Raw genomic sequence first — 16,642 nt, forward strand, 5'->3', positions numbered from 1 at the left:
TTCCTGGGTTGCACCCTGGGGAGGGACCTGGACGGGGGCTTGTAGAAGGCTCTCTAGGTGATCCCAGGCTGGGATCTGCTAACCTAGTTCAGACCCCTCCACCCAATCTGGTGCGGGAATCAGCACCAACACAATGACCCCACCCCACCCCCGGCCACCTCTGCTTCTGCTGCAGCTTTATGAGGAGGAAAACTATATTCACCTGGGTCTTTGAAGAGGTTTACTGGCTGGTCCCACCCGGGCTGTTAGCAGCGTGGCTTATTTTGCCCACCACCCCGTCCAAAGGTGCAAGTGGGTGGGCCTTACAGAAGAGTCTTAATCCCCCTTGGCTGCCCAGCAGGACCCTTGCCCACATCCCCCCTCCACCCCACCTTGTGGGGCTAGTCCCTGCTCAGGGGCTGCCCACCGTGCTGGCTGCAGGGCCACAAAGAAGAAACAAGCTCATACCTGCACTCCGTTCTTGTAGGTGCTCAGAAACGGCCAGAACTGTGAGAAGAGGGCGGTGAACAACTCCAGCAAATTCCGCTGGCTTCCTGCACAACACTTTCAGCCTCCCCTGCCCACATTCCCAAGCCCCTCCCTGCCAGGCTGACTGCTGTGGGCTCCCTCCCAGGATGCACTGGGCCTTCTCGGCAACTCGAACTGGTAGGAACAATTAGAATAAACCCCGCAGTGGCTCCCAGGCGAGCAAGTCTGCTCTCCGCCTCCCACCCAGCTGCCAGGGGTAGCGGCATTCCCTCTCCTTCCTGCCCCTGCCCCTCCCAGCAGAGCACCACCTTCTGCTTCCCTAAGTGCGTGTTCCCTACTCCCCAGCCCCCTTGCCACCCCTTGCCAGGCCACTCCCACCCTGCCTGGGCAAGAAAGTCAGGTGCTTTGAGGTCCTGCTCCATGTAACCCCAGCTCAGAGGTTCCCAGTCTAGACCTGGTGCCCCTCTGGGAATACGGAGGAATTCGTAGAGGTGAGGGAACGGCAGCAGAGGTCCAAGTATCTCTCTGGCCATTTGTGAGTGAATGCGGGAGTCTGGTTCTGCTTTGCCTTCCCAGGAAATGTCTGCTTTTCTAGCTCCACCTCCATTTGACCAGCACCCTCCGCCCCATTGCCCTAGCAGATATTAGTCTAGGTCTTGGGTCCTCGCTCTTTCTATCCTGCCATGGAGGCAGTGGCTAAACGGAGACAGGGTATCCTTCTGCCCCATCCTGGCCTTGACGCTCTCCACTGCCCCCTAGCCTCCAACATGAGAGCTGGATGGGGCTGCCATGTTCCTCTCCCCGGCTATGTGCAGCGCAGACTCGTGCTGGGGCTCCCTGGGACATGGCGAGACAAAGGGACACTAGGGACCCCTGGCCACAGGGGGCTGTCACCCCTTACGGTCCAACCAGATGGGACTCTGTGGACGATCACCTGAAGTGTAGGCTGGGGGTGGGCACTGGGGGCGACACAAGCTGAGAAACCTGAGAGACGCTACAATCCCGGCCAAGATGCTTCAGATGCATAGACGTGTTGACAAGGACGCGCTTCTCACACTACCTGGTTCGGACAGGTGATACTGATCTCCTGTTCAAACTTGTGCTGTGTTGTCTTCTGGCCGACAGGTTCCAGCTAAAGCAAGACGTGGAAAGAGGTGGCAAGAATGCAAAGGTCAGGCGGCAGGGCTGCGGAAGGGAGGGAGGGCCACGGGCAACGGAGTTTGTCACCGTTGCGGGGCGGGGGATCACACAGCCTGAGTGATGGGCCTCTGAACTCCCTCAAAAGCTTGCCAGAGGCTTTCTCCTGCAGAGGGAGAAGAGGCTTCCCCGCCTGGGCCATCTTACCATGTTGTTCCAGAGGGCGCTGGCCGCGTGGGCGTGAGCTTTGCTGCTGAAGTGGAAACAGTCGGGAGCAAAGAACGAGCTGTCGGGCAGTCCCTCCTGCTCACAGGGCACAAGGAGGGGCCGTGTTAGAGGGGCGTCCGAACCCACTGCTCACTCCGTGGCTCCCCTTTATCCACCGCGCGTGCTTTCCCTACCGACGTCTTTGGCATGTCCACTTTTTCGAAGAATGGCTGCACCACCACCGTAAAATCCTCCCTTGTGTCGTACCGACCGCTCTCAACCAGCTGGTGAGTCCTCTCCTGCAGGAGGCAAAGGGGGCAGGGGTCAGGGGATAGGGGGCAGGGGGCTCCCCGCATCTGCTTGGGCTTTGTGCCATCTCTTTCTCTGCCATAGAATTAAACAGAATCTGCCCCTGGGGCGAAATCAATCTGGAACAAAATCTCAACTGACCGGGAACCAGCTAGTTACTCTGTAAATCAGCCTTTACCTCAACCCCTGCCCCCAACCCCTGCTGCGATTGCACGTATTTGACCTAGGCTGCGGGGTGGGGGGAGGGAAAGGCAAGGAAAAACCTAAAATCATCAGCTTGATCTCCTTTGAAAGCTTCTGATGAAAGACTGGAGCAGAGGGTGGGGGTGGGGGACGGCATGAATTCGATTTAATGACTTTTTTTGAGTAATCCTTACGTTTCATTTATTTCTGCCCTACATTTGTTCAGAAAATCAAAGGTGAATCAGCAATGATATTTAATGCCCGTTTATATCATGTGTGCATGGTGTGTGTGTGTGTGTGTGTGTGCATGGTGTGTGTGTGTATGGATGCTCCCGTGTATGCACACTCCTTTGAGACTCTCAGGGCTGTCCAGGAGGGTAACAGAGCGGTTGCTTTCATAGCTCCCACTTGGGCTTGGCTCCAGGAGGACCAGTGATCCCAATTCTGGCTCCAGGTTCTATCAGCCTCTGCCATTTCACTGCTTACCAGATTTCTATCATTCGGGGCCAGGACCCTGGCTGGAGAAGGAAGTCAGGAACATCAGTGGGGTCATTACAGAAGGCGTCAATGTACTTTTCCCAGGGCCAGCCAGAAAGAGAGTGCAATGCCACTAAGTAGCTGTGTGACTTTCGGCAAGATGCTTTCCCTCTCTGGACCTCTAGTTCCTCATCTGTAGATGGAGGATGTTGGGCCAGGCCCGGACCATCCCTAAAACCCCTTCCGATGCTACTGGTTACTCTGTGGATCAGCCACAATGGCTTCACAGTGGAACCACATACCTCTCGAGAAATGAAAGAAATAGTATCTAGAATGCCTGGCACATGGTGGTCATTAATAGCAATGATCACCTCCATGGAGAGCGATGGAAGCCATAGCTTTTGCAGAGAGTAGGAAGAAGATTCTGACAGCAGGCATGATGGCCTCCTGGGGCTGACCGTGAACTTCTCCTGGATCTCAGCGGTGACCAAGATTGCACCTGGGAACAGCATCTGAACCTGCTTCCTATTCTGGAAAACCTCCACTGTATTAAGAGCAGCCTGCCTCCCACTGTACAAGGTGAGAAAGACAAATGCGGGCTTTCCCAGAGACCCTCACGCTCGGGCTCAGGCACATGCCCGGCGGCCCGCCAGCGCCAGGAAGATGGACAGCACAGAATCCGTTCTGCTGAGGGTGGCAGCTGCGTTCGGTCCCTAGAAGCAGCAGTGACAGTGGTGTCCACAGTGTCTCCACTGAATGAGTTCTTTGGCCTGATTTTGATCCTTATGGCTTGGCCCCTAGGATTTCATGATGCTGTGATTTCTGGTAGCCCAGCCTCAGATCCTAGCTTTTTACCTTTTCCAGACAGTCTGCTGAAATAACACAAGTGCTTAAAGGAGCCAGCATTGCTTGCGCCCAAGAACCTGGTCTTCCTGGAACAGGTGTGCTCGCATGGCCATAACCTTGGCTGCCTTGCTTCTCCTAGTGCAAGCCATGGACTTGCTCGCCAGAGGCAGGGGGGCCTGCCCACAGCAGAAGGAAGTGCAGCTGGAGAGTCACCCAGAAGACGACAGATAGAAGCTTGTTCCCCTGAGCCCTCAGAGTCCTGACAGGCATGGTTGCCTCAAAGCAGGGAAATGGTTCTGCTCCATGGAGTCCAAGCATTTGAAGGACGGCTCCACCCTGGGAGCTGTTTGCAGCCTATTCTAGAAGGGCTGGAAGGCTACCATTGTCCTCTTGAGTGATTGGATGATTATTCTGGGGGAAACTCAAGATCGTCAAGGGAGCCAGCAGCTCTGGTCAAAGATTGGATGGGAAAAGGCCTAAAATGAATATCCCACAGGATGTCTGGAGATCACCTGCTGACTCTCTTTCTCCCTGTGCTCCCCCAAAACAGCTGCTTCCCCAGGAGAGGAGGGCAGAGGAAATGCATGTTATCTCACTGAATCCTCTAGACTGTCTTAGGTGGAAAGGGTTCCCCAGCCAGGAATCAGAAACTCACACACTCTCCATGGACAAATGGAAATTCTTTGTGTGTGTGTGTAAGGCCAGGAACTGAGATTTGGTGAAGTGTGTTCAGTGACTTGGCTCTATAGCTTGATGCAAATAAACCAAATCACAGTCCCTGTGGCCTTGCAGAGTGTTTTTAAGTCTGCAGCTTGGTCAATGGTAACCTCACACCCTCACACCGGACAGCTGGGGTCCTGATAATGTAAGCATGACCTCATTTGCTAACCAGAGCAATCCGACCACACAGCAGTTCCTGTGTGGTCTTAGAGCCCTTTCCCGGCTTACCTGGTATTTCTTATTCACTTCGATGAGGGAGGCAAGCTCTGCTGAGTTATCATCAAGCTTTAGGACACAGGGGCACAGGTTGCTGCGGACCAAACCAGAGAGATGCCTCACCATCCGAATGCATGACATTGACTCGAGATTCAGAATCTATTTGACTTGGAGGTGTCGGAAGTCTGTGCTAATGGAGGCCCCAGCTGGTTAACCTGCCCACTGCATCAGATGAAGCTGGAGAAAGTTCCCCAGAGCCGCATTTTCACATGCAAATGGAAGTTGCTTCTGACATCTGCAGGAGTGACTTAGGGAGCCGGGTTACCTTATGACTGTCTGAGGACAGACCGTGCCGCAGAGGTAAGGCACACTTACTTTTCAATAGTAACAGTGACAGCACCACTCATAATAAGGGCTCATGAATCCTAAAGCTCACGGTGCCAAGAGCTTTATGGGTATTAACCCATTTAATCCCCTAAGCAATTCAAGAAGCTGTACTATCGTCCCCATTTTATGGATGAGAAAATGGAGGCTCAGTGTGGGTAAGTACTTGCTCAAGGTCACATGGAGACTACGTGTGGGAACCAGGACTTGAACTCAAATCTGTCTGCTCTGAACCTGACTCCGAATCCCTAGCTAAACTGCTTCTGTCCTGCCTGTGCTTCTGTTCTGGTTGGCCGTCTTGCCCATCTGGGCTTTTTTCCAGGGGCTGAGGGGATGAGAGGGTGGACGACTCAGAGTAGGCTGGCGCCTCCCAGGAAAGCACAACCACTCAGAGAACAGCAGGGAGGCAGCAGGACAAGGTGACCCCGAGTCTGCCTCACCTGACAGTTTCAGAGCTGAGAAGGGACCTGGCAGATGCCTGCTCCGAACCGTGAGCCTTAACTGTCTAAAAACCCTGCAGCGATGGGTAGCGAGAGAATTTTGGGTAAGCTGCTCTGAAACGAGTACACTGAACCCCCCATGTGGCCCAGTGACTGGAGAAAGTGGGAGCCCGGGGATGAGTCAGCAGCTGGAAATACAGCACGCCTGACACCAGCTGCGTTAATAGGCGTGTGTCATGTGGCAGCCATCCCCTCGCGGCCAGTGCCCCCAGGCCTTCCCCGGGGGGACCTGTGCCATCTGGGCCCCCGGGCGAGGTCTGGCAAGCAGCTTCAGGCTAGCAGCCAAGGTGCCCCTTGATTTGCAAGAGCAAACCTGGCGCCTGTGAATTCTTCATTCGCTCACTCAGCAAAACAGCCACCGCGCTGTGCGAGCACTGACTCATGCAGAGGGCAGGGCTATGGGGGGGGAGGCCCGTGAGTCATCACCACGTGCTATGCTCGGGGCTGTCGGCGGGGGGGGGGGGGGGGGGCGTCATGGGCTCCAGAGCTGGGGAGGAAGATGGGGGAGGGAGGGGTGCAGCCATCGGGACCAGGGCTCAGGGTTCAGAGGAGGTCTTTGCAGGAATGTTCATGCCCAGGTTAGAAGGAGGTCTTAATCCTGGAGATCATGGAGATGTGACATGTCAGAGAGGGAGCCACCTTTGTTTGGCTCTGGAGATGGGGATGAAGAAGGCCTTTCAAGGGCCTTCCCAGGACCAGGGCTCTCTGTGCTCGGGCAAGACTGTTCCCTGATTCTCATCTGACCACCCTCTTCTCCAGCAAGTGACCGTAGCCCTACAGTTGTGAGTGCCCAGGCCCGGACACCCACACCAGATAGAGGCTCCCTCTGTCCTGGAGATGGGCCTCTAGGGGCGGGGAAGCTCTGGATACACCTAGTGGTGGCCCGTGAGCCCGGCCCACATAGGTCCACTCCATTCCTCACGCTTTACTCTTCCCTCCCGGGAGGACTGAAGGGTGTCCTGAGCTGCCAGGACAACCAGGAGCATGGTCGGGCTGCGACGCAGACTCTCAGGGTAGTTGAGGCCCATGCTGGGGTCACAAAAACCCATCAGGCCTGTCAGGTTAGAAAATGGGCTGGTCTTAGCCCTCCTCACACATCTGCTCTTGGACTTTCTAACGAATCAGAGTTACTTTCTGCTAAGGGTCCCCTGGCGCTTTAGGGAACAGGAGGAAAAGCTTCCTTCTCACCTGAGGATCAGCCTTGGGCAGCTGACTTTCTTCTCCTGGTACAGCTCCCTCAGGCTGATGATCTCCAGGGCCTTTACCAGGTTCACAAATGCCCGAGGAACCTGAGCAAAGGTAAGCCCAGTCCCCAAGAGGATTCAGGATGGCGGCCCCAGTCTCTCATCTGGGTCTGGGGCCAGCCCCTCCTGCCGGATACCAGGTCTGTGGTCTTTCATGCCCCATCCACTTCCTTCGTCCCTCCTGCCCTGCCTCTCCCTCCCCCCTCCCACTGACACCTATGTGTTCTGGCTTCTGGGACCAGGACAACAGCATGGTCAGCGCTGCCTTCCAGGGAAAGGCAGGCAGGAAGTCAGAGGCCCCTCCAGGCCAGTTCTGAGGCCCAAGAAGGACCTCTGGTTGAGCTGCTCAGAGGCCCCACAGCCCAGACTACACACCTCAGCATGGAGGATGTCCAGAGCCTTCCCGATGTTGTCCACGAAGTTCTGGGGAGAATAGAGGGCCTGCGGGAAGAGGGAAGTTCTGACACCATCCACCACCCAAGCTCTCTGTGGATCAGGCTCACTTTATGTCTTGGGTCCCCTCCTTCTTGTGCACTGGCCAGAATGGGTGACATTAAAACACAACGGGGCCCCCAGCCTCCGGACCAACCCCACTGTCCTTAATGGCTGGTCATGGCTGTGACCTCCAGGGAAACCTTTTTTTTCTGCATGGAGTTATGGAAAGCTCTGGATTCTCTTTGCATTAACTAGATGCAGGGCCTTAGCTAAAGCATATCACATCTCTGGGTTCCTCTAGAATGGGGTGTTGGAGCATGGGACCTCTAAGGTCTCCTGCAGTTTGAATAGTCTCCGGTCCTGTGACCCGGCTCTTCTGCCTTAGAGCCTCAAGTGCCCGGGGACCTGTCACCCCATCAAATCACTTAAGGAGACAATCGTAGGGGAAGGGGGTCCTATGAATCCCCTCCCCCAATCATAAACACATTCTAATTATTATTTCTTCTGATCTCCATACTTGGTGGTTTTTAATTTTTTTTTTTTTTTCAAGTGGAGCCCTTTCCCTGGCTGAAATCTAACCCAGAGCCCTGCTCTACCAAATGAATCAGAACTAGCAAGAAGTGGGGCAGGGGCCACGGTCCAGCTGCCCTGCCTGCCTCGCTGACAGCCCCAGGCCCACTGTGAGCCTGTCACATCACAGCCTGGAAACCCCAGACCCTGGTGACTTTCACGCGGTGATGAGTCTGGGGGGCAGGGTTGCCCCTCGGGGCAGAAGCTCCCACGGCTCAGCAAGACTCCCCACTTCCTTAATTTTGCTCTGCTGATCCTCTTTCTGCCTGACAAATGTCATTTTCCAGCCCTAGCCGGAAGGTCTCCTGCTCTGTGTACACCCTGACTCTCCGCCCTGGACAAAACACAAATTCCCATGGCGATTTTTACTCTGGGGCCACGATGTTGTCCTTATCATGTTATGGTGAGTCATCTGTGCCTCCCTCCCTGACTGGGAGTTCCTTGAGGACAGAGCCGCGATGCTTAGCTCCTAGTGCAGTGCCCGGCATATAATACACGCCCCGCAAATGATACTGGACATTAAAAACCTTCTGATTATCAGAAAACACTATAAACAAAATTAAATGGAAGACCCCAAATAGGCAACATATTTGGTAAAGCGTTAGTATACTTAACATAAGGGGTTTTTAGAAATCAATAAGAGAGGGATAAATACCTTAAGAGAACATAGCCAATAGGCATCATATAGAATTTATCAGGAGGAATTCAAATGAGCATTAAACAAGCGAAATACAGGTTTATTCCTCCCTACTAATCAAATAAATGCAAATTTTGAAAACAAGATACACTTTTCTCATGTATTAGATTAGCAGCTATTAGAACAAATAACATACATCGACAGATGGAACGTGAGGAAGTAGACATACTGATACCAACATTCTGGAAGCAATTTGGCAATCTGTATCCAAAGCCCTGAAAATGTGCAGAGTTCCCCCCAGAATAAGATGGGTGCGTAAATGCATGTTAAATTAATATGGCAACATAGTAACAACTGTAAAACCTCGGCGGTGGGTATATGGGCATTTACTACACTATCCTTTCCATTTCTCAGTAGGTTTGGAAAATTTCGTGATAAAACAGTAGGGGAAATGTACATATCTTCTTGCCATAAAGTCTTACTGCTTAGAATATATATCAGGAAACAATTATGGATGCACATAAAGATGGATGTTTCTCCTGGTGTTATTTTTAACAGGCATAATTAGAAGCAATAGAAGCTAAGTATGTAGTAATTGGCGACAGTTAAGTAAAGTACAGCCAACATAGGTTATGGGCTTCTCATACAGTCATTAAGAATTATTTTATGGAAGACTACTGGCATAGGAGTATCTTCCCAATGGATTACTACTGAAAAGAAAGCAGATCACCAATATTTCTAGAATGATGCTATTTTTAGCAAATAACAATTTCTCCATTTTCACAGAAAAATGCCAGAGACACATTTAACAAAATGGTAGCACTGGCATTTCTGGATATTGTAATTACAGAAAATGTTTTTTTTCTTTGTGCTTTGATGTGTTTCCAGTGTGTATTGCCTATAAAATAATTAAAAAAAAAACCTATTATTTTTAAAGTCAGCTGAATTGAGCGTAGAAGAGGTGCGGGCATGCCCAGCATAAGCAAGAAAAGGTGGAAGTTATAAGAAGGCCAATTTGGCCTTAACACAAACACTACCAAAAAGTTGCTAGGTTCTGTGGAAGGCATTCCTGACGCAGGTGGGAGAGTGGTTAATAGGGTTTGTGGGGTTTCTTCCAGCTCAGAGATTCTGAGGTTCCAGGAAGAAGCACCACACCCACAGGGCAGCAGCCTGGCTCTTGGGGTTCCCATCAGCTTGGAATGACTTGGCTCTGAACCATGCCTAAATGCTTCATTAGGAAATCAACTTTTCCCTTGAAAATAAAGGCGGTAAGGCCATTCGATGCTGGAAAAAGGAGCTGACCTATAATGATTTATATGAAGATACGCCTGAGTTTTCTAGATCCTTGGAATGTTATCTTGGTTTCTAGAATGATATGATCAGACTCCCTTGTTATGAAACCTAATCAAGACCAATTTCATAACAAGTTCCGTTGAATCTCTCCCTGGAGGTGAATGCACTCTTGGTCTCAGGGTTAAGCCCAGGCTACAAGCCCCAAGTCCCAACCCCGCTCCACTTGCTCCAGCCATCTGGTGTGAAAATCTCCCCCTGGGGGAGTCTTGAGTTAAGGGCCTGGAAACTCACCGGGTCCCTGCAGAAATCACACAGATCATTGCCTCCTATGAACAGGGTTATTATCTTCCAATCTTCCTGAAAATTTATGCTCTGAAATGAATGGGAAACAAACAAGTAAGTGCCTTGCTCCAGAGGCAAGTCAAGAAGACAAAGTGCCGAACACTGGCAGGGATGGGTCCTCACATACCAGAGGGTTCAGTGAACATTACTATTTTCTGTTCTGTGGTTCTGGGGTCCTGAGGTCATAGGTCACCCGTTGTAGGTGCTAGATCACTTGTGATTTTTAAAGGTGGATACTCTGGACTTCCATGTGGTCCTGACCTTGACCCTCTGTCTCCACTCCGGCTCACTCCCTCTTCCGGGGAATGCTAGCTCAAGCGGTCCCAGGTGGCTCTTCCCCCAGAATTACCGTGTCATTCTTCATCAGGTCCACCAGCCTCCTGGCCTGAACAGGTAAATCCCTGCGGGCACACACGGACAGAAGTCATGTGAGGAGCAGGGACCGTGAAGCTGGGGCAGGGAGGGGACTTTGAGGAGACAGAAGGAATCGAACACGCAGCGGGATAGTTGGACTGAAGGGCATGCTCTTGTCCCAGATCACCTTCCCCATTCAGTTCCCTCTGGAGGTAGAGGGCTGGGGGGCGGGGGGACTGTGACCTTGCTTCGGGAAGGGCAGAGCACTCCACATATGAGGGCGTGACTTAGTGGCATGTTTCTCTTCCAAGCCAAGCTCATCTGGAGCAAACAGAAGGCTACATGTGCATTTCATGTCACGCATGGCTTGGTACGAGCCTGATTCTGTGGGTGCCGTGAGCTTCGCCTCCACGGTACCCTCACCCTCAAGGTGATGTGCTTGAGTCAGACACACCCAGGTGTGACATGTAGTTGCCTCCTGCTAACTGTGGGAATGTAACTTAAGTTCACTGTCTCAAAAGACTGCAACGTGGAGGTAAACCCCCCTATCTTCAAGGGTCCTTAGGAGCAGTACTGAGATGAGCAAAGTGGCCTCATGGGATGGGAGCCCCTCTTGGAGTCAGGCGGCACGGGGCTGAATCCTGGTCCCACCACTGACCAGCCGGGAGAGCTTGACAAAGTGCTTAACCTTGCAAACCCTCAGTCTGGTCCTGTGTAAGACGGGGATGGGAAGCACACTTTCTTCATAGAGTTGTCGGATGGATTAAATAAAGGACTTAGAGCAGCACGTGGTAAGCATCCATATTGGAAATAATCCACTGCATTACGTCTCCTATCACCACTACCATCATCCCCGGTCTCTGGCCCCATCCCAGCAGGAAACAGTGGTTGTCACGTCTTCACTATTAGCCCCGCCGGCCTGGTCTTAGTCACAGGGGACTAGGTACGTGTCAGATACCCTGGGGATTTGGGGTAAGCCCCGCAACCAACTTGCATCTCGGTTTCCTCATCAGTAGAAGCCATCAGGCACCTACTCTGAGGACCAGAGTTTGATGATTGCTTGACCTCTCTGAGCCTCGATATCACCGTTAAGGAAACCTGGGTGTCTGACCTGCTAACAGGGACTGCACAGAACACGGAGCTAGTAAGCGGGAAGGTACCTGTGCTGTTGGACACTGTATGATGGGTTATTACCAGACCTGGGCTGGGGCCTGCTGGGCACAAGGTCGACAGGCCACGTGGTCGAGATGACACATTTGTTGGCCACTTAGCCTCTTTGTGCTACAGTTTCTTCATCTGTAATATAGGAGTAATAACCACTAACTCCTCCCTGTGACTCAGAATGTGCTTGGACAGATGGATTACTTATACAAAAGGGCCCCATGGCCTTGAGGAAAGCAGGGGAGAAATCCAGGGTCATATGAATCATGAACTTTATGTTCTCCACCAAGGTTTCCTTCTCAGATGCCTCCCTGACCTAAGCATGCTCTCAAATGCCTCTCTGGATACCACTAGCTGACATATGCTTGTAAAAAAGCAAAACTCTGGTAATATTAATGCCAAATTTTTTAGGCAGTCAATTGGTAGTCTTTTGCCCTTCTCCCACCAAAAGGAAAACAAAGCCACAGAATTTATTATAAAACAGATTAGGTTTTGCAAAATCTCTGATTTGGAAGACTCCTGTCCTAAATAAATGAGAGTTACTCAGGTGGCTTGTCGATTTGGGATGGTGTTGAGAGCCGGCCAAATGATGTCAGGGAATCTGGGAAGCAAACACAGAATCCCTAGGAACTACATGGTAAAGAAGTTTGTGATTATCCTGGAAGAAAAATAGGATTAAGAAGCAGAGAGGATCTTTCCATATTTTTCCTAGATTCGGTGTGGTATTCACTTTTCTCTGATCAGGTAGCAAGTCCGAGGAAGCACCCCAGGCTTGGGGATCACGGACAGAAATGGAGGCGCAGGACCCACAAAAGCCTACCCTGTTCTCAGGAATCTGCCATTCAGTATGCATGGACCACGATACGATGGTCCGCTTGCTCCCCAACAGTTCACCCGGGCAGGTGCCGCAGCCCTGCTGCATTGCTGCTGGGACCACCATCCTGACCCAATATGTGTGTGTGACTTATAGCCTCCCAGAACTTTCACCATCAACGTGGCATCGAGCCTCATAACCAGCCCATGGGAGAGGCTCACCGCCAGCCCCGCCTGGGAGGCTAAGGCTTAGGGAGGCGGGGGTGGGGTGGGACGTGTGTGCCAGGACTCAGACACACGGCCTCCCTCCCACGAGTGCTCTTTCAATCACCCAGGAAGGAGGCAAAGTGTAGAGCCCGCGAAGACTGCCTAGAAAGCATGTCCCCCCAGGAACGGAGGGAGAACAGGACATGGAAGATGGAGCATGAATGGAGTCATAAAAAACAGAACTCAGAGTAAGCCCTCTTACCACCGTCTTCTGTGGACGTGAGCAAAGGGATTTGCTCCAAGCCTATATCTGGCATCAGAGTAAAGTGTGACGAGTTCCTGGGGTGGGGTTGGGGGTGGGCTAGTAGGTTTCTGGGTCCCACAGTGAGGGACACCCAGGAAAGCTCCCCCAGTCCAGTCTTTGACCCCCAGACCTCTTCCTCTGACCAAGCCCCTCACCCCCAGCCTTCAGCCATACACCCCAGTCCAGGCCAAGCCCCTAACTAGGTCCCCAGAGGATCTGTGTGGTCACCCCCCAGGCTCCCCTGCTCACTGGGCTCGGGCTCCTGCCACAGCCTGATTTAGGAAGGCTCCAGGACTGTTTTCGTTTCCAGTGCCCACAGAGAATCCCCTCAGGGAAGGGTTGAATTCCCGGAGGATGTCTGGAAATACAAGGAAGAGAACACTTAGTCATTATCCCAAAACAACCTTCAAATTCCTTTGATACGTGCCGGTGCATGTCAGGGAAAAGGAACCCTCACCCTTAAAGCTCTTCACCTTACCCTGCATGGGAAGAAACCACATGGACAGCGCACACAGGGGCTTAACAAATTATTGTTGAATAAGCATGAGTCTGGGTTTGGTGCTTCTCTCATGCATTTTTCTGTTTTCTTTTTCTTCTTTTTATATAGATTTCATGTATTTATTTGAGAGAGAGCGAGCAAGCAAGCACAAGCAGGGGGAGAGGGAGAAGCAGGCTCCCCACTGAGCACAGAGCCTGATTCAGGGCTCGATCCCAGGACCCTGGGATCATGACTTGAGCTGAAGGCAGACGCTCAACTGACTGAACCACTCAGGGACCCTCTTTTCGTTTTCTAAGCATACAATAGGTTTTTGAGATATAATTCACATACCATAAAATTCACAATTTAAAGTGCAGTTCAATAGCTCTTAGCATGTTCACAGAGTTGGGCAACCATCACCAGAATCAACTTTAGAACATTTTCATTCCCCCAAAGAGAAACCCTGTGCCCAGGAGCAGTCCCTCCCCCTTCCCTCCAATCCCATGGTGACCACTAACCTACCTTCTCTCTTGCTTATTCTAGACATTTCATATAAATGCAATCATGCAACATGTCTTTTGTGGCTGGCTTCCTTCACTCAACATAATGCTTTCAGTGTCCATCCACGTTACAGCAGAGATCGCACTTCTTGCCTTTCTTTGCCAAATGACATCCTGTCGCACGTGTGTACCACATTTACCCATTCGCCATTTGAAGGATTTGGATTGTTCCCACTTTTTTGTGGCTAATATGAATAGTGCTGCTGTGAACGCTTTTGTACACGTTTTTGTGCGAATCTCTCTTGGGTGTATATCTAAGACTGGAAATGTTGGGTCGTATGGCAACTCTGTTTAACCTTTTGAAAAACTTACAGACCTTTCCCCAAAGGAGCTGTGCCAATTTACCTTCCCATCAGGAGCGTAGCGGGGTTTTAATGTTCACACATCCTCACCAACTTTCATTTTTTAAAAGAACCATGCTAGTGGACGTGAGATGGTATCTCATTATGGTTTGGTTTGCACTGATGGTTACTCACGTCGAGCATTTTCTCATGTGCTTGTTGGCCACGTGTATACCTTCTTTGGAGAAATGTCTATTCAGAGTCTTTGCCCATTTTTAATTGGCCCAAATCGAATTGTCTCATTACTGAGTTACAAGAGTTCTTCGTATTTTCTAGATACAAGTTTCTTGTCAGAATTGATTTGCAAACATTTTCTTTCACTCTTTGGGTTTTCTTTTTACTTTCTTGATGGTATCCTTTGAAGCTCAAAAGTGTTTAATTTTGTCCAATCTATTTTTCCTTTTGTCACTTGTGCTTTCGGTGTTATATCTAAGAAGGCTTTGTTTAGCCCAAGGTCATGAAGATTTGCTCCAATATTTTCTTCTAAGGGTGAATTTTAGCTCTTACATTTAAGCCTCTGATCCATTTTGAGTTAATTTTGTATATGGTATAAGGTAGGAGTCCAACTTCATCCTTTTGCCTATGGCCATATAATTATCCCAGCACCATTTATTGAAGACTTCTTTCCCCGTTAGTTTTGGCACTCATGTTGAAAATGAGTTAACCATGAGTACGAGGGTTTAGTTATGGACTCTCAATTCGATTTCATTGATCTATATGCCTATCCTTATGCTAGCACCACATTGTCTGGATTATTGGAGCTTTATAAGTTTTGAAATCAGAGAGTATGAGTCCACTCAATTTGTTCTTTTTCAAGATTATCTTACCTATTCTGAGTCTCTCACATTTCCATATGAATTTTAGAGTCGGCTTGTCAATATGTGCAAAGAAGCCAGCTGGAATTTTGATAGAGATTGTATTGAATCTGTAGATTAATTTGGGGGATGTTGCCATTTTATCAATATTAAACCTTATGATTCATGAACATGGAATGTCTTTCCATTTATTTAGGTCTGATTAAGCTTCTTTCAGCAATGTTTTGTAATCTTTAAAGTCTAAAGTAATCTTTAAATCTAAAAGATGCACTTTGCTTGTTAAACTTATTCCTAAGTATTTTTTTTGATGCTATTGTAAATGGAATGTTTTAATTTCATTTTTAGGTTGTTAATTGCTAATGTGTAGAAATACAATTAATTTTTGCATATTGATGTTGTTCCCTGCAATCTTGCTGAACTCTTTAGTTCTAATAATTTTTAGACGATTCCTTGGGATCCTATATGTAAGACTATATCACCTGCAGATACAGATAGCTTTACTCCATTTCTAATCTTGATACATTCTCTTTCATTTTCTTGCTTAATTGTCCTGACTAGAACCTCCAGCATAATGTTGAAAAAAAGTGGCAAGAGTATACATCTTGATCTCAGCAGGAAAACATCTTGCCTTTCCTCATTACGTATGCTGTTAACTGTGGGCTTTTGCAGATGTCCTTTATCAGATTGAGGAAATTTCCTTCTATTCTTAGTGTGTACAATATTTTTATCATGAGAGGGTATCAGTTTTTGTAAAATACTTTTTCTCATCAATTGAGATGATCGTGTAGTTTTTGTTCTTTATGCTTTTGATGTAGTGTATTATATTAATTTTTTTATTTGAAACTAACCTTGCATTCCCGGGATAAATCCCACTTGGTCATGGGGTATAATCCTTTTTTTATGTTGCAGTACTTTGCTTGCTGGTATTTTGTTGAGGACTTCTGCACGTATATTCAAAAGAGATACTGGTCTGTAGTTTTATTTCCTTGTGATACCTTTGTCTTATTTTTGTTATTAAGATAATATCAGTCTCACAGAATGAATTGGGTAGTATTCCCCCCGTTCCATTTTTGGGAGGAGTTTGTGAAGAATTGATGTCAATTCTTCTTTCACTGTTTGATAGAATTCACTAATGAAACCAGAAATGCCTGGGCTTTCTTTGGTGGGAAAATTTAAAATTCAATCACTTTTTTGTTATAAATCTAATCAAATTTTCTATTTTGTCTTGAATCCACTTCAGTAATTTGAGTCTTTCTAGGAATTTTACCTTTTTCTCTAAGTTATCTCATTTATTGGCATACAATTATTCAAAATATTCTCATAATCCTTTTAATTTCCGTAGTAACGTCTCCTCTTCCGTTCCTGATTCTGAGGCTCTCTTCCTCTCTGCCGCCTTGGTCAGTCTGGTTAAAGGCTTGTCATCTGGTTGATCTGTCAATCTCACGCACTCTAACGCCTTTACCACACTGGATCTATGCTTGACTTTCCACTTTTCCATCTCCCCCGCTTGGCTGTGAACTCCTGAGAACAGGGTCTGCACACACCCCAGACTCTCACATTTGCTCAACAAATGCTTATGGACTGAATGAAGGATGACCTGAAGTTGAGGAAGGCTGGGAGATTTGCTAAAAGTCATGGGGT

At 49.3% G+C, this 16,642-nt stretch overlaps 1 protein-coding gene across 1 annotated transcript in view; it reads right to left on the reverse strand.

Moving 5' to 3' along the window:
• The window catches only part of PLB1 (phospholipase B1), a 139,323-nt gene that overhangs the window by 43,463 nt on the left and 79,218 nt on the right, over positions 1 to 16,642 (reverse strand). Inside the window, exons 22-31 of the mRNA XM_087863204.1 lie at positions 13,057 to 13,165; positions 10,318 to 10,369; positions 9,918 to 9,998; positions 7,067 to 7,132; positions 6,636 to 6,736; positions 4,576 to 4,657; positions 2,007 to 2,111; positions 1,813 to 1,908; positions 1,529 to 1,600; positions 448 to 486 (exon numbers count right to left, since the gene is read on the reverse strand). Of these exons, the coding sequence (XP_087719330.1) occupies positions 448 to 486; positions 1,529 to 1,600; positions 1,813 to 1,908; positions 2,007 to 2,111; positions 4,576 to 4,657; positions 6,636 to 6,736; positions 7,067 to 7,132; positions 9,918 to 9,998; positions 10,318 to 10,369; positions 13,057 to 13,165 (803 nt within the window). The remainder of the gene's footprint in view (positions 1 to 447; positions 487 to 1,528; positions 1,601 to 1,812; positions 1,909 to 2,006; positions 2,112 to 4,575; positions 4,658 to 6,635; positions 6,737 to 7,066; positions 7,133 to 9,917; positions 9,999 to 10,317; positions 10,370 to 13,056; positions 13,166 to 16,642) is intronic.

Source organism: Ursus americanus, chromosome 7, assembly GCF_024610735.1.
Source record: "Ursus americanus isolate L20-20 chromosome 7, mUrsAme1.1.p, whole genome shotgun sequence".
Classification (NCBI taxonomy): Eukaryota; Metazoa; Chordata; class Mammalia; order Carnivora; family Ursidae; genus Ursus; species Ursus americanus.